At 46.6% G+C, this 20,036-nt stretch overlaps 1 protein-coding gene and 1 long non-coding RNA gene across 7 annotated transcripts in view; one reads left to right on the forward strand and one right to left on the reverse strand.

Moving 5' to 3' along the window:
- The window catches only part of PRICKLE2 (prickle planar cell polarity protein 2), a 108,871-nt gene extending 106,057 nt beyond the window's left edge, over window positions 1–2,814 (forward strand). For 4 of the 6 annotated variants that reach the window (XM_054076522.1, XM_054076523.1, XM_054076521.1 and 1 more), the window contains one exon: window positions 219–2,812. In XM_054076522.1, coding sequence (XP_053932497.1) covers window positions 219–1,087 — 869 coding nt within the window. In that variant the 3' untranslated portion in view covers window positions 1,088–2,812. Of the gene's footprint in view, window positions 1–218 lie in introns of all 6 variants that reach the window. The other 2 variants (XM_054076518.1, XM_054076520.1) reach the window with 2 other exon arrangements.
- Window positions 2,815–6,031: 3,217 nt separating this feature from the next.
- On the reverse strand, window positions 6,032–19,604 carry LOC128853270 (uncharacterized). Its single transcript, XR_008451700.1, has 3 exons — window positions 17,552–19,604; window positions 14,554–14,827; window positions 6,032–6,092 (listed from the first exon to the last, which is right to left on the reverse strand). It is a non-coding gene; the product is annotated as an uncharacterized LOC128853270 (long non-coding RNA).
- Window positions 19,605–20,036: the final 432 nt, after the last annotated feature.

A 20,036-nucleotide genomic window follows, 5' to 3' on the forward strand; every position in this document is an offset into this window, starting at 1 on the left:
TTGGTGTGATTTCCCCAAAGGAGGAACTGCCTGCTCTTTAGAAAGAAAACCAAAAATCATCCTCTTGAAGGGCTTTTCAGGACACCATCTAAACCATCAAGTTCTATTTTAAAGCAAAAGTCTTGGGCCAAACCAGCGTTCTCCCTGCATCTCTGCTGATAGAAAATGCTTCTTCTTAACTCTCTTTTTTTATCTTCCCTTCCTCTTTCCCTGCAAAGGCCTCTCCACAGATGGTGGAGCCAAGCGCCAGGAGCATCTCTCCAGGTTCTCAATGCCTGACCTGAGCAAAGACTCAGGCATGAACGTCTCAGAGAAGATGAGCAACATGGGGACCCTGAACTCCTCCATGCAGTTTCGAAGTGCTGAGTCGGTCCGCAGCCTTCTGTCAGCGCAGCAGTACCAGGACATGGAGCCAAACCTACACAACCTCGCTAGCCCCCTCGGGTACCGAGAGCGGCCAGCGCACGGGCGGATGCACCAGAGCTTCGACTATGGTAGCGGGGTGCCTGGGGGCAAACTGGGGGTGCAGGAGGGCTCGAGGCACGCTCCCATGAGCGAGCGCACACGACGGCGAACTAATCTCCGGGATGATGACCGGCATTACCGCCCACACCGGCCCAGGCGGTCCCGACGCTCCCGGTCGGATAATGCCCTGCATCTGGCCAGCGAGCAGTGCTACCGGCTGAAGGAGAGACCCTCGCTGCAAGCCAGGGAAGACTATGACCGGTTCATGCACCAGAGGAGCTGCAGAGAGACAGTGGAGCAGGGTCCCCGCAGGGACGTCTATGGCCACTGTCCCCGGACGGTGTCGGATCTCGCCTTGCAGAACCACTTGGGTGAGAGATGGGGGCCCTACTTTGCCGAATATGACTGGTGCTCCACCTGCTCCTCCTCTTCAGAATCTGACAACGAGGGCTACTTCCTCGGGGAGCCGATTCCCCAACCCACACGCCTCCGGTACGTGACCAGCGAGGAGCTCCTGCACAAGTATGGCTCATACAGCATGCCCAAGTCTTCCACGCTGGGTGGCAGGGGACAGTTGCACAGCCGGAAAAGACAGAAGAGCAAAAACTGTATCATATCCTAATGGCATCCTTGCCACGCACCTTGGGAGAATGTAAATTAACTCATAAACTTGCACTGTTTTAGATCTTGTAAGCGCTTTTGTTGTAACAAAAAAGACCCGAAGGTAGTAAGAAGGTAGTAGACTGGCTTCTATAAATAGTCATAATCCTGGGCATGGTGAATATATTTTGCACATTTTACTTTGGAGGATAAAAAAAGTTCACTTTAGCCTCTAATATTTACCCAGTAGTTTTTCCCCTTTCTCCCCGATACTGCCACCCTTTTGAGTTCTGTTCATCCCTATGTTTTGGTTACCACTCTTGACTCACAGCATCAGTTTGCCAGTAGCTTTTGTTTTCCGCCACATTTTTGTTCTCCATTAGCCACGTTGGTAGGTAATTTGTCTCTCTCAGACAGTGTGGGAGCCTAAGTTATTTCCGTGATTGTTGTAAATGCAATGTAAATGAGAGTTTGGAGAAAATATTTTTCTATTTTGTAATATCAGAGGAATTTCTATATCTTAGGAGTCACTGGGAAAATGCATGCACATTCAGAATTGTTTTCAGCCAGAGTTAACCAAACAGTACTTTAGAACCCACTTTTCCATTTCATCATCAAATTTCTTAAGCATATCAGTGACGGTTTGAGTTGTCATTTCTTTTGAGGTTGGTTTGGTTTTAACCCTTTTTTCTGTTCATTCGTTTTGTTCCTGCTAAATAAAGCGAACATTTTTCTGATTCATTAAACCTTGAAGAGGCCTCAGTGGCATTTTGAAGTCTCCTCACACCTGTGATTGTCAGCTACGCTCCATCAGTCAGATCCAGGAATCCTGACAGCTGCAAAAGGGACTTTTTTTTTTTTTTTAATTATTATTAAATAGGAAAGAACAGAACTACCAAATGTCTGCGACGTTGTAAATGACCAAAGCCAGAGAAGGAATTTTACACCTCTATAGAGAACGCTGAAGTTACTAAACGCTGAACTATTATTTGGAGTAAATAAAAGTGTAAATGGTGCAATTGTGTGATGTCAGCATGACGTTGTTTTGAATATAGATTTGTCTTACGGTGCTCTAGTCTCCTGGGTTACGTTAACTGCTGTTCATTACCAAGTGGAAGTCTCAGTATTGCCTACTGCCTAACACGTAAGAGAACGACTGCAAACTGCTCCCTGCGGGCCTGATCCTGCCCTGGCGAGGTGCCTTCGCCCCTCTGAGGCCACTTGGCTGAGGGTGCGCTGAGCCCTGTGGCAGCGTCACCGCGGCGGAGTTTCCGATCGATAGGGCTCAGCTGTATTATGTTATGGTGGCTGTGAGTTTGCTCTTTGTATGCTGTAAATTATCGGGGTACTGACATCGCAGCGCTTCCCGGCGGATGTGCCGGAGTGTTGCAAGCTAATGCCGGGTTATCCTGATGCTTCCCAAGAAGGAGCAGGTTTGCCAAAGGGGCTCTTGGTGCCCAAAGATGCGGGGTAGCGCCTGAGGGTCTTAAGATAAAGCTGTTGAGCCACAGGAGGGCTGAGAGGCTAAACTGGCTGCATCGCCCTTGCCCGACACGCTGCCGGCATCTGGGGGTGCCCCTGCAGGACGGGCACCCCAGGCACACACAGGACCACCCTGTTGCCTACTCAAAGCAGCAGATGCAGAAAAATCTTGAAGATGGATGTCTCCATACCACAGACTATTGCTAGGAATTTTTTTGTTGTTTGTAAAGGACAATGTGATAATTATTATTCCTTTAAAAAGAAAAACAGAAAAAAAAAAAAAGAAATTACACTTAAGTATATTTAAAAAGAAAATGTTTTTTTTCCAGTTGAATAAATGGAAGTATTCATCCAAAGGGCAAAGTCTCTGTGTATGTTTTTGCTTTTTAAGGAGTGGTGGTTAACGGCGAGCAGAAAACTGGATTTTCATTTAGCTGGTCTTGCAATGAAAGCACAAGATCCAGCTCTGCCCCATCCCTGACATGCTTTTGTGGGCAGGAAAAGCCAATGGAGGAGCATTTCCTGCACACCATGTGTCTTCGTGACCCAGACCTGGTTTTTTGGTGTTAAAAAGGCCAAGTCTTCACCTTGTAAGTGTTACTGTTGTAAGTGCAGCTCAGCCAAAACCCTGCACGGGCCTCTGGCTTACATCGGGGGAGACTTCAACTTGTAATTTATAAATAACAGCCTTTTTTCTTAGGAAGATCACAGATCTTTCCATGTTTTCCAAAACAGACCCGGTAAGTCATGTAGGGGTATTGCATTCAGCGAGAAGTATGACACTAACTACAGGTTATCATATAATTGGTATTTAATATGTGCAATTTAATTCATTGTCAGCGATTAAAAGCACAATGAACGTTGTCTGTCAGCCCTGGTACAGCTGAGCTGCATTTTGTATGGCAGGAGCTGGAATCGCTTGGCAAAGAACTTCCTCCCTTTAACTCTTGCTGCCTCTCCTTGCAGCAAAACTGCTGCACTTTTCTTACACACTTTTGTACCAAAATCCAGGGCCTGGTGCCCCTGTGCGTGGGATGGTTTTGCTGCTGGAAGCGGCTCTTCAAAACCTGCTTTTCACCAAAGAGCATCTCTGCAGACCACTGCAGAGCAGCTTTAGTGTAACGCTGGAATCAGTACAGGCAGGCAATTAATTGAGGAGATGAGCATCTCGGGGGATAAACCCCAGCTTTAATGTAATGCTGGAACCAGAACAGGCAGGCAACAAACTGGGGAGATGAGCATCTCGAGCAATGCTCCCCACCACCAGGCCCTTCCCCAGCACTGCAGAAAGGTCTCAGGTCATGTTTCATAAGAAAGACAGTGCTGGCAAAGTAACAAGGCAATATGAATTTCAGCAACAGAAGTACAAATACAGCTTCCAAACATTTTACATTTTTCGTATGGGCTCCAGAAGTCCCATATACTTTGAGACGCATGGTTAAAGCCCTTTTTTTTTTTTTTTTCATAGCCTGTTCGGGGTACGATTAACCATTTCTGACAAACTCACTGAGCTTGAGGGATGGAGCTAGAAGTCTGTAAAATTTTGCTCTCTCACCATCTGGCCCCGCTGGTTTGCCTCTCTCTGCAGGCTGCGTGCGGTGCCAGCGCCCCGTGGCAGCAGGGGGAAAGCACCGCCCTTCTCTTTCACAACTCCGAGAAGTGAGTGAAGGTGACCAACCCCTTCCAAAGCTCAGGGTGAGTGTTGGCAAGTCCTGTTTCTCGAGGTGCGCTGGCATCACAGTTTGGCCATGGGTGTGGGCGCCCCAGACAGGTGCGTTGCCAGAGTCAGCCTGGCACACTTCCGATGTTGCTGAAAAATATAATAAATTCTGATCTGGTCTATATCTGCTACTATTTTATTACATGAAAGATATTTCTTTTTTCCTTCTTTTTCCACAAAAGTCCTTGGGAAGGCCCACCCAGTGTGACCCTGGTGAAGAGCCATGCCATGCTGACCATGGCTTTGCAAGGCGCAGGGGATAAAGCTGCCTTTATAATCCAGCTTAGAGCATCCATTGACTCCTGCGAGCTGGTGCTGAGCACACCCCTTTGGAGCTGTTACCTCCGTTGCAGAGCCAACACCAGCATCACACGCTTGGCAGCAGCCGGAGCACAGCATCCTTCATGCCTGCTCTCCCCAGCAGGCTGAGGGGCTCAAGGCAGCTCCTACAACACTCAAACACCTCAGTCTGGGGCATCTTGGCCCAAAAGCCACTGGAGCTGTGCAGTAAAGCTTCCAGAGTATTGAGGCTTGGTTTGGGGGAAGCCAAAAGCCACACAGCCTTGAAACTGTGCAGATAAATTTTAATCATATGAACAGAGCCTGTGCAGAAAGATGCAGAGATAGGAAGTATGAGGTTAGAAATAATCAGAAGCACCCTGATCTGGAAATTGTTATATGCAGATAATCCCATATTTGCAAACAACCCAAGTGGTTCTGGCTCCACAACAGCAGCCAATCTCACGGGAGCCTGTGCTGCTGAGGCACACACGAGCCCGGGGTGCCTGCTGGCTTTGAAAACCCAGCTGCTCACAAAGAAGAAGTGCCTATGTGCAGCTTTGGCTAGCAGTTTAATTAACAGGAGCAATTAGATGAAGGCTGAGGGCTGCTGCAAAACAGGCATGTGTTTCCTGTCACCATTTAATACTCCCGCTAAAAGAGCAGCGTGGGTCCAGCAGCCCCAAACCCAGTGATGCTCGGGCACTGCTGCCCTCGTTCCACAACTCCCTCCCTGGCTTTCAGATAATCCGGACCCCTGGGCTGGGAGCTGCCATGTTATCTGATGAACTTTGCTCTTTCCAGCTAGAAAAAAAAGATCCCTGTTCCTTGCATTTACATACAATTATGCTATTCTTGAAATCTAGGCTGTCCTCATTCTCCCAGAGATTATCTGCCATGTATTAGCTAACTGTCCTCCATGGCCAGGGAAAGCTCATTAGCTAGGAGCAATTTCAGAGGACTTTATTTTAGGTATTTTTTTCTTAATGCAAAACATTTTCAACCTAGATCCTTGAAACTATTTAGGAAATCAGCTTCTATTCGAGTACAACGGTGGCCAAGGATGCTTAGGGCTGTGAACCAGTCACTAAAGACCTGGATCCTGTTTCCAAAAGCACCCACAAGTTGTGGCATATCAGTGCACTTATAAACTGTACCAAATAATAACATTTCTTTCTTGTAAGGACTGGATCTTAATTCAGCCTGCAAAGTGGGAGTCGGAGCAACCACAGCCAAAAGCTGACCCTTTCCCACTCTCTCGTAGCCGCACAGGGTCTATCTATGCAGAAACTTTAGGTATCCGTTTTCTGAGCTACAGCAGCATGGTTTGATCACCCCCTTTGCATTTCTAAGTGTGAGACTGCACCTTTCCATTCCTCTTTAAATTGGCTGCAGCCAAACAGGGACTGTCTGAGGGCTGTCAGCTCTGCAGCCACGGGGCTCTCCGTACAGGTAGTTGTGCTTTGGGAAGTCCCACCAGACATACCTGAATCTGCTTTAGGAAAGACATTTCCATTTTCCACAGCTGTTTCAATATTTCACAATACTGAAAGAAAAGAAAAAAAGTCTTTTATTACTAGGCAAGATGCTGACCCTTTGTTAGACAGCAAGACACTCTTACTGTAACTTCTAGTGCCAGGAATGTCTGTCTGGACCTCTAAGCAGGAAAAAAATGAGAATGTTTAAATTATTTGAGTCTGCTGCTTCAGTTTATCGGTGCTGGACTCCAGCACTTTGCTACGTGCCTCTCTCCATGTAACTACCTTGGCTTCATCTGCCCCCAGGCTTCATCCTCACCTGCGAACTGGCTGAACCCTCCTGATGGCACGCTGTCCCTTAGCTTGGTGACCAGCGACCTCTTCTCTGCTGCTCCACCTTTCTGCTTCCTCACGTCTTATGAATAACTCAGCAAATTACCAGCTTCCCTGTTTTAGGCAAACCCAGTCATTTGCTAAAGCATTCTCCGGAGAGTTTTCCCGTTGTAAAAGCAAATATTTATATCTGCTGCTCTCTTAGAGGCTCTGGATATGATCAACTCTTAAGGCAAGAATTAACGGAAAGAGCTGATTTATTAAAATGGATAAACAAAGCCTTGTGAAGCAAGTGAATTCAGTCTAAATAAAGCATTAAACTCTGAAGAACGCACATCAAATCACAGTATACACATACACACACACACATATAATTCATACAATGAAATATGCAGTCCTCTGGACCGGGGTCCCTTATCAACATCACCCCCAGGAGAAAACTGGCCCCAAGCCAGGCGATGTGTATATTAGGCAATGTATATATTAACACATGCCCTGAATTTTAACAAACACAGCCCAGCAAGCTACTCACATCCCAGCTACAATGACCCCCGCAGCTATTGGCCCAGCTTGTGCTCCGTGCCTCAGTTTCCCCACTTCCAAACCTCCCCTGCAATGATGTTTTTACCAACAAGGTACCTAAAAATGAGGGAGGCTGTCAAAATGGTTCTAATCAAAAGCAGTGGCTCTGCCTCAGAGTCTGAGCCAGTTTTGTTGGCACCTGGGTGGGAGCAGGCTCGGGCCCCCGCTCCAGCCGTAGCTCATTTCCCATCAACACAACTCTTAGATCCCTGTTGCTGGGAAGATCTTGCTTCAGCTTTATACAAGATTATTTTTTTTTAATTCTTTTCTGTAAGTCGAGCTTTAATTGTCAATTATTTGCTCATGAGGACTCCTTTATGGCCGATGCTGGAGCAGACTCAAGCGGTTTTTATTTTGGTACTTGGTTTAATTAGCTTTTTTGGAAGAGTGAGGCAGAGCAGAGATCCTTTCTTGCTGCTCATCACATATTCATTATTTACATTTTTCAGTATCTCAAGTAACTCGGCACAGAAAACAAATAAATGAAGACTGAAATATATACAAAACATCTGGAGATGCTGCAGTTCTGTCATTATTACTGCTCATTCATAATGCACAAGAGCTCCGCGGAGTCCTTGATGCAAAGGACATTAATATAATGTCCCAGTGGAGATTTTTGCTTTCGGGCTGGATGTTTCCAGATGAGATGCCCCCATCCTCCCACTCTGTCTGCCTAGGTCTGGTCTTGCCTTGATTCACCGCCAAAAGCTGAAACACCGTAATTCCTGGACAGCATTGGGAGGCAGCAGCCTTTGGAGCTCTTGGCCAGCAAACACAGCCGGTCAGATTAGGGCTGTTGAATAATTTATGGGATGACTCTTCAAAATAGCAAATCCAGCCCCCAGCCTGCTCCATCCTGTATCAGCTCCTGTGACTGCTGAGCAGTTAATGAATATTTAGGAAGTTTTACTAAATTCAGACTATTGTAAACCAAAAGAAAAAAAAAAACCAAACAGTAAAAAAATGCCAAGTGCAATGTTTGCGTATCACACTGTGCACTGTTCACAGAGCCACAGGGAAGAAAGGGGAGCCAGGAGAGTGGCTGCGAAATCCTCACCGTTTGGCCCCAAATTTGCAAGATTTTGGGCCAGCGGATGCAATGCTGCCCCAGTGTCAGTCTGGAAGGGAAAGGGGAAAGGGAAGAAGAAAAAAGGAAAAGGGAAAGAGAAAAAGAAAAAGGGAAAGACAGAAAAAGGGAAAAGGAGAAGAGGGAAATAGGAAAGGTAAGAAGAGAAAGAGGAAAAGAGAAAGGGAAGGGGAAGGAAAAAGGAAAGGGAAAGGGGAAGAGAAAGAAGAAAGGGAAAGGGAAAAAGGGAAAGGGGAAAGGGGAAAGGGGAAAGGGGAAAGGGGAAAGGGGAAAGGGGAAAGGGGAAAGGGGAAAGGGGAAAGGGGAAAGGGGAAAGGGTGAAAAAGGGAGAAGAGAAAGGGAGAAGAGAAAGGGAGAAGGGAAAACAGGAAAAGGAAAGAGAAAGGGTGAAAAAGGGAGAAGAGAGAGGGAAGAGAGAGAGGGAAGAGAGAGAGGGAAGAGAGAGAGGGAAGAGAGAGAGGGAAGAGAGAGGGAGAAAGGAAAAGGAAAGGGGGAAGAGAAAGGGAAAGGAAGGAAGAAAAAGGAAAGGCAGAAGGCAAAGGGAAAGGCAGAAGGGAAAGGGAAAGGCAGAAGGGAAAGGGAAAGGCAGAAGGGAAAGGGGAAAAGGGAAGAAAGTGAAAGAAGGAGAAAGGAAAAGAGCAGGGGCAGAAGCTTCCCCCACGCTGGGTGCCCGCAGCACGGTGGGCAGCCCTGGGCAGGGCAGCAGGACATCTCCTACCAGAAGCACAGGTCCGGCTCCACAGCCTCCCCCTGCCATGAGGGTTCCCAGCAGTTTGAGTCCCAGTTTGCAACACTGGGAGTAAGCCTGACTTCACCCGTCTCAGTCGTGATGGTGGAAGGGTTTGCTCAGAGGAAGCAAATCTTTGCATAGTTATGAACATAATCATTTATGGCAAAAGATACAAAGAGCGGACGTTGATTCAGGATGCACAGAGAACTGGAGCGAACAAGCGTTGCTCCCCATGGAGGCTTTATTGCAGTCCCAGAGGTCGCTGCCTTTAACGCTCCTTGCTTGTTAACAGCCAAGAGCATCAGGAGAGTCTGCCTATGAGGGGAAGAAAAGCAAGAATCTCCCAGTATCGCTTTCGTAATTTAGAGTTTCAAACTAATGTTGACGAGAACATTATTATTGCTGAGCATCTGCTGGGCTCGAGGAATAAAATTCCTCTTATTCGTCTCCAGTGTCATGATTTGCAAGCGCAAGAAATCTTCCAGTGCTTGTCTTGGTCCCTGTTTGTATGCAAATGATGTTGAAACATTTCTTAGACTAAAAGACCTGATTTTAGCTAGCATCAGTCAAAGCATCTGTCAGCCTTGTCAGAAAAGACATACTTTGATTCTTTCAGGTCAAAACAACCTAAAATTATTACTAGAATATTGAGGCAATTTAAAGACATGAAGAGTAAAATGAAAATGGTTCAAAACCATTTTACCTTTCAATGAAGTTTAAATTTTTATTTTCATTCTATACGCAATGTAAATTTTTTTCAGAGGTGATAAAAGTTCTACAATCAAATAACTCAATCGGGTACTCCAGTTCTCCGTGACTGGGCAGTGAGTAATATTGGATTCAATGACATGTACAGGAGGAAACTGGGGTGAGGAATGAAGCAAGGTAAGGAATGAGACAAAATAATAAGCAGAGACTTGTGCCAAGACTCGGAGGCAGCAAGTGAGGCACTGAGATCAAACACCTGCGGAGTGCTTGGGCATGGGGTCCTCTCCAGAAGGAAACTCCCCTATGCAGAAAGAACCCTGTGCTGTTGTTCCTGCACACATGGATTTTGGAGGACTGGCGGGGGTTTGTTCATGGTAAAAAAAAAAAGAAAGGGCTGTTGCCGACAGGAATACTTTCCCTTGGTGTGACCTGAACCCATCTTTTAGAAAGATAACCAGAGTATCCTCCATGTGAGTTGAGTTGGCTGGAAATGGAAAGTGCTGGTTAGCAAGCCCAAATCTGCTTGCGTGAAGTGATCTTCCTCAGCAGTGAGATTTCTGCTTCCTAATGAAAATGAGTTTTTAAGAACCTGGTGGACAGCTCAGCATGTTCCCCTGGCATAGGGGTCTGTTGCTCTGCTTTTGGCAGAGAAGGCAAAAAGTTCTCCCAATAAATCCCCCCTCACTCATTTCTCACCAATGAAATAGCTAAAGGCTGGGTAGCTTTGGCACAAACACCACCTGAAGCTGCATCTCCAGCTCTGCCACCTGCTCAGCACTCGGCCAAGGAGGACTGTGACGTGCTGGCACTGTCCGAGATCTCCCCCAGCACCACCACCAAGTTCCCTGCCTGTTTGCATCAAAATAGGGTTCAAGTCCCAGGTTTTGCTGGGAATAAAGAAGCTGAATTAAGGGTCCTGGGACCAGAGTCTCTCTATCAGCCAGTGGGAGCAGGCTGCCAGGGCTCCCGCAACACTCGGGGGAGTGAGCACCCCAGCGTGGCTCTGCTTTGCTCCCACCTCTGTCCTCTCCCCACAGAACCAGCAACAAGCACTGCTGCAAGAGTGGAGAGAATCTCCTGGGGTGCTGCTTTGGGCAGCTTTAGGATCTGAGTGGCTGCCAGAGGAGCCACATCTCTGTCCCCAAACAGCTACTGGGAGTTTCCCAACCCCAGTGCAAGCAGCTTGAACACCATCACTGATGACTGCTCACCAGGAAAGCCAAAGCAAGCAGCCCTCACTCTGCACTGAGCATCCACCTCCAGCATGGAAAGAGGATGGATTTTCATTTACAGAGGCACAAGGCTCTCCCTTTCCTGCATGCACTCACACATGGAGTTCTGCATCACAGCCTCCATCATTCATGTGAGGAAATAACATATTATAATAACAGCATGAATGTATCCCTCGAGCTCTGAATGATAAGGCAGTAATCAAGTTTCACCAACCTGGAGCGAGATTCCACAACGCTCTTTCCTAAAGATAAGCACATCCCAAGGATATCCTGTCCCCAATGGCATGCGTGGTCTTCCATAGAAGTGATTTCTCCAATAGCCACTACATTAAACTAGGCAGAATATCCAGATCTAAATCAATTCCTTATGTGCTTTTGTCTAATAGCTCTGATAACCACATTGCCTTCATTTTCATACCACATTATTTATTCATAGTGCCTTGGGAAAGGAAGAGCCTTATAAACAGTGGGAATGGACTACATATCCACAAACCAGTATTTTCCTGTCACTGATGTATTACCATTACTTTCCCAGCAAAGGACTGAGCAAACAAATTACCAGCCAGCAGCACCAAACTACCCAGCAGCATCTCAAACCCTCTACCCGCTTGCAGCGCACATGGTCCTTATTCTCCTCCCACAGCACAGCACAAGGCGTGGGGACATGTTCTCAACACAAGCTTAACTTGATTCTCTATTTCCTCCCTCGGATTGTAGGTCCCAGGCTTTCAGAAGCCTGAATTCCTGAGGTTTATGGTTGGCTGACCCATCCGTCTCGCCAAATGCCATTTGCACATGCAAGTTTGAACTTCAGGATGTGCAAACACTCGAGCAGAAAGGCAAATGCTCCCTCTATGGTGTGCGAATATGACTCTGCAAACGTGGCCCACCCCACCCAAGCAGAGAAAGCAGTTCGGATGAACTGACTGCAGCAATCCTGATGTAACATCTCAGTAGTATATAATTTTATCCTTCTAAATTAAGCACATGAAGTGGGTAGATTGTAGAAAGCACAGTTGGACATGTGGTGGTGGTGGTTACAAACTCCAAGTTGAAAAAAAGTAGGAAAGAAGCGCAACTGTTTCCCTTCACCTATATTTCCAAGGTCAGCCACCCAATCCTGAAAACAAAGAAGAAAACATAAACACCTCTCCTGCTGATCTTGGACAACTCAAACGTGTTATTTAATGACAAGGCCATTTGGTCCTTGTCTCCAGCTTTCAGCTAAAAATACATTGATTTCTGAAAGGCTCAGATGAGAACAGGAAAGAGCATTTCAAGTTCTTGCGAAAAATACAAGGAGATTCAAGTTCCTGTGAGATTTTTACCTATTTCATCTCAGCTTCAATCCCATAATTAGGTCTCCTGTCACTTCATTCGTTGCTCTGCCCCATTTATGCACACTTTTCTGACCCTGTTTCCGTATCTGGTAATATTTTTTCCATTACTGTTCTCAAAAGAAGGGGCAAAAAAAAGGGCTTCTTGACCTGAAATCTGTAAGAACTGTTCTAACTGTATTTCAAGAGACATAAACAAGGTCTCAGAGTAGGATATCTATAAAGCAGGATAAACACATATGTATTTTATATATGTATAAAATAAGATATATATAAAGTAATGGTATCCATAGAGCTGGTACCCAGCAGTCCAATGCACCTCCCGAAAGGAGAGGCGTCCCCACACCCCACAGCAGCATTGGATGCCAAAAGTCTGATTTTTGGGGGTAAAGCTAAGCATCCAAAGCACAGGCAGTGGCTGAGCGCACAGTGCAGCTTTGAGCCGGGACAGAGAGGACATCTGCTCATCTTGCATTTAAATCAGAGTCAAAATTTATTACCAGTGAAGAACCTTCCTGCCTGTGAAATGGTACATGCTTCCGCTCAGATCCAGGCAGTGAAACCACATTCCCAAATGCCAAATCTAAGAAAGAATAGACGAGCTGTGTGTCAACCGCATCACCTTTTTATCTGATAGATGTTTATGAAGTGAAGACAGAATATCTGTTGCATAAAAGCAAGCCACCTGCTGCCAAACAGCAACCTTCACTCTGCCACAGATAAACGACTTCTCAGCTAATTTATGTTAATACCGTACTGCAAGTTACATCGTGCTTGCCAAATTCTGAAAGACCAGATTTCTCAGTGCTATAACACAGCTCCAGAAAGAGCTATCCCCTCCTCTGACAGACCATAGACACACAGCGATGGCCACAGCTCCCTCAGAGCTCCTCTTGGCCAGGTCAGTGAGGCCAACCCGAGAGCATCTGCCAAAGTCTGGACCCAGGCTATTTGAGACAGATTTTGGATATTCAGTTCACAGAGATAGTGAATTTCTCCTATTAGCCCATCTCCATTTGCAGAAGCAGGTCTCCGGCTCATTCCTTTTGCCCCTAACAGCTTCACCGCTCTGGTGCATGGGTCCCTCTCAAACCACCCAGAATGTGATCCACGCTCTGATCAGTCCAAGCAGCCCGTGTCCCTGAGGAGGGATGAGCAGTGCTCCGTGGCAGTGGGAGCAGTTCACCTAGCTTACAATCAGCCTTGGCATCTCCATGGCAACTCCGGTGGATGCTGCACTCCTAATGGCTAATAAGGAACCACCGTACTCACAAGCGGCAGTTGCAATCAAGTTCTGTCTCGGTCATCTCCAAGGGGACAAGTGGATAATGCAGAAGAAATTAACAACAGGCATTGAAGCCGCTTTGAACAGAGTAATTGTCACAACAAGTCCTCTGGATTAAAATCAGTCTGTTCCTTAAAATGCATGATATCTCTTCTCTCTCTCTGTTTCTGACTGCTACTGCTGCTCAATAATGCCCTGCACACATCGATGGAGGAGGCTGAAGGGGACTGACTGGGTTGTGCTGCCCTCAGACAGGCTCATTGTACCCGAATTGGGTTTCACCGGCAGGATGTGAAAGTGGAAAATGCAAAATCCAACACTGTTAACCCAATGCACCTTTCATCTGCGGCATAGCGGAGGCAGAATCATCTGAAAACCTGCTGGAGAGTTTTTGCAGTAAAAAACCTAAACCTTCATTGTAAGACACACGAGAGTCCTGATCTTAACTTCTAGGTCAAAGACTGATCCCACCCAGAACACCACCTCAAATCCCCAATCTTTTGCAGGTGGATGGCCGTGCTATAGTAACCCCTGAGGGATTTTGTCTTTCCAGATAAGTGAAAAGCTTATTTTTAATGCAGCAGCTGCTTGTCAGCTCTTCCCAGGGCCACACTGCCACGGGAAAGGTCTACAACGTGACCTTGGGGCAGGAATACATCCAACACCACCCAGGCACCTGCTAGACTCAGTGACATCCCACCTCACCACTGGGATGCATCCCAGAGGATCGCTGGGCAAGATTTAGCCATCCATCGCTATTCAAGAGCCAAAAGGCACTTGTGTCCCACAGCTCACACCCCGCTCACCTCCAGTCTCTGCTGCTGTGGTGGGAGCTCCCCTCCCCACAGCCCCTCCAGCTTCACGTGCCAAGATATCAGGGAAAGCAAATTACACTGGTTTTAGGGTTAACATGCTCCCATTCTTATTCCAAGCCTTGCTTTCACATCTATAACTCATTTTCCAACATCTTCAAGCAAATTTCACACTGTTGGAAAAATGTCAAGGGTTTAATCTGATATGTGTGATATTTACTGATGCCACTAGAGAGAGAGATGATCATATCTTCCACTTCCCATCACATTCCTTACGAGAATGAAAACATATTGGGAGAATTCACTGGGTTTTGCTACACTTGGTATACATAAATGAATGTAAATCAAACTATCTGAGTACAACAGACAAATAACTTTGCATATAAGAGACTCAAGGAAGAGCTTACATGACCAAAAGCTTACCTCTTTTTTCCGGTTGCATTAGATGGTCTTAGGGTATGTGGCTTTGCCAACAAGCCTTGCCACGGCTATATTTTAGCTGCATCACAGAGCAGGACCTGAAGCCTAGAACCAGCATCCTGCGAGCCTTATGCTTGGCATCAACTGGATTAAGAGTGGAATTCGAGAGAGTAGGGGAAAAAAGGCAAATGGGTGAAAACTGTAGTGCATCAATACTGCAATTTTCCTCAGATTAATTTATTCTCTGGAATAGCAGCAGCAAAAAGTTCCTCCAAATCTGCAAGAAAAGCAGAGAGGGCTTTCAAATGCAGCAGAGAGGTAGGTAGTAATCCTGTGCCATGAAAAAAACCAAGCAGATAACGAAGCAAGCAGCAATGTTCCTTCTGGTTGATTCAAAATCCAGGATTGAAAACAAAGTGGTTGCAAGATTGGAAACTGGTGGTTAGCAGAGCTGAGGTGGGGCTCAGGCTCCCATGGGGTCTCAGCAAGGGTGTGACAGACCTGAGCTGGGAACGGTTGCCATCTCGGCAGGCAGCCTGCAGGGACACGCAGAGAGCCACAAAAGCAGCTGGAGCAGCTCAGTACACCCAGGGCCACAGGGAGCAGGGATGGGCTGCCGGCTGCAGCTCTGGTTTCTCATGCCGCACCTGGGCAGCCAGGCTTACACTGCTCTGTATCCCGGGAAGAATGGAAAGGCTCCAGTTAAGCCCTTTGCTGTATTAAGCCCTTTTCTCTACCAAGAAAATAAATGCTCTATTTTAAAGCTTAGGATATGGTGAGCAGAGAAAAAAGAAACTCAATATTTCAGTTTTGATCCTAACTTGACCACCTGCAGACCCAGGACGGGGTAGGAGACAAGGACAGGACTCTGTTACTCATACTGAGGAGGACACCCATCGCTGGGTGGAGAGCACCAGACATATCAAATGTCATAGAATCATCACAGTTGGAAAAGACCTTTAAGGCCATCAAGTCCAATTGTCAGCCCAGCACCACCGCACCTACTAAATCATGTCCTTAAGTGTCACGTCTACTTCATTTTTTAATACCTCCGTGGATGGTGACTCCACCACTTCCTCAGGCTGCCTGTTCCAGTGCTTCTCTACTCTTTCAGTAAAGAAATTGTTCCCAACATCCCATCTAAAACTCCCCTGGCACAATTTCAGGCCATTTTCTCTCACCCTATCACTTGTTATCTGGGAGAAGAGGCCAGCATCCACCTCACTACAACCTCCTTTCAAGGAGCTGTAGAGAGCGATAAGGTCTCTCCTCAGCCTACTCTTCTCCAGACTGAATAGCCTCAGTTCCCTCAGCCCTGTGCTCCAGCCCCTTCTCCAGCTCCTTTGTCCTTCTCTGGACACACTCCAGCTCCCCAACGTTCTTCTCGTGGAAAGGGGCACAAAACTGAATACAGGATTTGAGGTGTGGCCTCATCAGTGCTGAGTACAGGGGAATGATCACTTCCTCGCTATGTCACCTCATCCTGGCTGATTCCAATAACCACACCACCACTGGGAGCCCTCTTGAGCCTCAGGATTAAGTTCAACTGTCACTAATGCATGACATTTTGCTGATACTCAAATATCAATCAATATATTAAAATTTATGCTCTGTGACTATAACTCCAATTTAATTTTGCCCAGACCAAAAAGAAGAAAAAAGAAAAAAAAACAAGGACACTACATGAAAGCAATATTCCTAAGGCTTCATTCTGGAAAGACATTCGTATCTCAGAAATAAGACTTGAAGTGTTTGTGGTGAGGAATATGCTTAATTAGATTCATGTCTGAGAAGTCCCCAGCTGTTCTGCAGACAAACAGAAATATCTGAGGTTTCTTCCAGCTCTATGGAGACACAGATTGGCTTCTCCCCGTGTTGTCCCAGTCTGAGAGATTTGCACATATGATTATTATCCGGTGCTGTTTCAGACAATACAAGATGCTACAATCTCTGAACACAGAGCAAATATTCCAGCATTTTGTTTCATGATTACTTCCACCCTGTTTGCTTCAGCATCATGAAAAACTCTTTGCTGTTTTTTTCATTTGAAAGGCTTTCTGGAAGTTGCACATAACACGCATTCATTATGAAATGAAAATACCTCATGTGTTCAGGATGGAAAAAAAATCCCTGGCTTTCAAGAAAGCTTTGTGAGCTTATTAAAAACAAGAGCGCTCGCTATGCGTGTCCTTCTGCCAAAGGAAAAATTCCCTCCTCTCCTCTCAGGCTTCTAAGCTCCTTTGTGTGCTCAAGACATCTCTTCCCAGTGCCCAGCACATTTTCATGGTTAGTCTAACTTGGAATAAAATAGCAGCTGCCTTGTCACGACAGACAGGGACCGCAGAGCAGTCGTACCGCAGCTCCATCATAATTGGAAAGGGATCCTGGGGAAGCCACAGGCAACAACACCCTTCCCAGCCCTTGGAACATGGGAGCAAACCCCTGTGCTGCAGGGAATGGTCATACCCAAACCACGCATCTGGGGAGAAGCTGAAACAGGAACCTTGTGCCAAAACCACAGCCGGCCATAAAACCCACAGCTCAAGAAGAAGTGAGTCGTGACCACTCCCAAAATTCACATCCCCAGGGCACCGTGGCAAGTCCAACTGCACATAGAAACATGCAGTTTAGGAGCTTCAGCCGTGATTTCCAGGCCCATCTCACCAGCCCTGCCACTTTCCCTTTCTCTTCCTTGCTCCCCATCTTTCACCCTGTCCCTGTTTTTAGGGTTCCCACCTCAACCCTGCTCCTGGCTAATGCTTTGAGACAACGCTGCAGTGCCTGGTGGGGTGGTCCTCCACTCCCTCCTTTCCTCTAATTTCTCCTCCCACACCTTGGGCTTCTCCATAGCCCATTCCACCACCCATGTCAGCCTGGGAAGAGGTGGAGACAGGTACTGTGCAAATCAGACAACCGGCCACTGCACACGGAGGAGTCCAACTGGGCATCTCAGCACATGCACAGCCCTACACACACGGCATTTCGGAAACACAGCTCTTACCAAGGTTTGTGCCAAGGTGTTGGGGTTGGATACACAGCAGAGCATGAGGACCAGAGAGCACCAAATGTTAACGACCTTCAGGAAAGTGAAGTTAACCTCTTGCTGCTGCATCTACCCGCAACGGGGAGTCTCTGGGTCCTGGTGAGATACATCAGGTAAGGAATTTTGGCTGGACCTGATGGCAAAAAACACATATAGCAAGAATCAGACTAGCAAAGTGCACCCATGGAGATCACCTCCATCAGAGAGTGGAACAAGCTGAGGCTCTAATGGGTCAGTTATTTACAATAACTTGTTTCCAGAAAAAAAAAGCCTTCCAGAGGAAGAAGTAGACTTTTCAAGCTAGCTGGAAAAGAACTGCACAGAGCAGCTCAATCTCACATATCACCAGGATCTCCCTCCCCACCCAAGGAGGGCTACACACCGCTGGCAAGCAACCAAAGGTTTTCCCAGAACTGGGATTATTTGCTCCCATAGGGCTGAGCGATACACCCAGCACGGCTGCAAAACTCTGCATTTCATCTGGCTAAGGATGAGATGATTAATGCAACTACGAGGATGAACAAACACCAGAAGAGCTTTGAAGAGTTGCTCTTGGTAGCCAGCAGTAATATTCATTATCCCATCAGCACCTGAACTGGGGCCTCTCGGTCTCCCCCGCACGCTACAAGCCAAGTCAGTCAGTTGGTAGGTGGTGGCATTTGGGCAGGCGGGTTGGTAATTTGAGGTGATTCAGTGCTGGATCACACAAAGCTCATTTGCCATGGCAGATCACATTCTCCATGTGGATTATCTGCAAGGCTCTCTCCTTCCCTTAGTTCTTCATTCTCATTTATCTTACAAGCAATTAAGTCTGTTTAAAACGACAATCACTTTGGACTTTGAAGCTTTTTTCTCTGATCTGGAATGTTTGTTCCTTAAAATACAACTTCAAATATTGTGGCATTCTGGATGTTTTCTGTTTCAGTAACAGGCTGGTAATTGTAATTAGTTTTATCATGCTGGAAACTCAAAAGCCTGCTCTGAATGCGATCCTTTGAATTAGTTAAAAGGTACTTTCTGAGCTGACAATCATTCTGACTGTAGCCTGTAAGAAAGACTTGAATTTTAAGCTTACGGGAAAGGCTCGTTTTACTGCAGCGTTGAGAATCCACTGTCTCAGAGCTCACTGGCATTGTGAGGTGCTAGCGAGAGCCAGAGCAAATATTTCTCTGGGCTTCCACTTTCATGCAGTATGTTTTAGATTACACTTCAGTGGATTCAGAAGAGGAAGCTGGGGGTGGCAGGAGGGAAGGACGTGAGTAGGTAAGAATGAGAGGAGGCAGCACATGGAAAAATGGAAGGAAACGGTCAACTAAAGAAAAATACAATGCAGAGAAAGGATGAGGAGATACTGGCAGGATTGAGAGAAAATCATACAGAAAGCTCAGTTATATGAACCAGACTGAGTAGATAGGGATAATTAGAAAATATATAAACGTGTAACGGAGAGAATGAGAGGTAATGGTTTTAAACTAAAAGACAGTAGATTCAGATTAGACATAAGGAAGACATTTTTTATGATGAGGGTGGTGAAACACTGGCACCTTGGCCAGAGAGGTGAGAGATGCCCCATGCCTGGAAAGATTGGATGGGGCTCTGAGCAACCTGATCTGGTTGAAGATGTCCCTACTCATTTCAAGGGAGCTGGACTGGGTGGTTTTTAAAGGCTCCTTCCAGTCCAAACTGTTCTAGGAGTCTGTGACTGCTTGGCACTTCAGGAATGGCTGCGCATCGCTAGAGCTGGGCGGGAGAAAACAGGAAAAGGGTGAATGAGTGAGAGGAAAACATCAAGAAGATGCTAAAAACATTAAAAGATGTTGAAATAGTCAAAATATAACCCAAAGCATTAAATATACAATTCAAATACACATCATCATCTTTTTTTCATGTTTGGCCAGCTCTGCAGCAGGCAAATGGCTGTGGAGGACGGTGCCCTGGAGGCGGGATTGGGCGGGCAGGGAGCTGGTGCTGAGGTGCAGCAGGGGCAGGAGCCTCCCAGGGCTCAGACTCTGCACAAACCAGCACCCACACACAGCACAACCCTGCTCTTGCCACCCTCCTCTTTTATTCCATCGGGTGCCAAACTCGTCTCCACCGCACCATTGGGTATTAACGTTGGGCAGTGAGTTACCTTGCACCATCTCCCATACGAGCCCTTCCGTGGGTGATGTGGCCCTCTTCCATTAGTCAGAACATGCTGCTCCTTTTGAGGATGAGATGACTTTACCCTCCAAATCATTTCCATGGCAATATGCAGAATGCAAGACATATTATTGTAGCCTGCAGCATCCCTACAGTGCCAGTGAGACATACAGGAGATAATAAATAAAAAAAATTGAACTGAGCATCAACTTCTGCAGCCAGATTCTCAGATGGGCAAGAGCGAGGGCAGCTACGCGAAATAGCAACCGAGGGCAAGGCTGCCGCTGACTCTGGGGATAAT

The sequence above is a fragment of the Cuculus canorus genome, chromosome 11 (assembly GCF_017976375.1).
Source record: "Cuculus canorus isolate bCucCan1 chromosome 11, bCucCan1.pri, whole genome shotgun sequence".
Taxonomy (NCBI): Eukaryota; Metazoa; Chordata; class Aves; order Cuculiformes; family Cuculidae; genus Cuculus; species Cuculus canorus.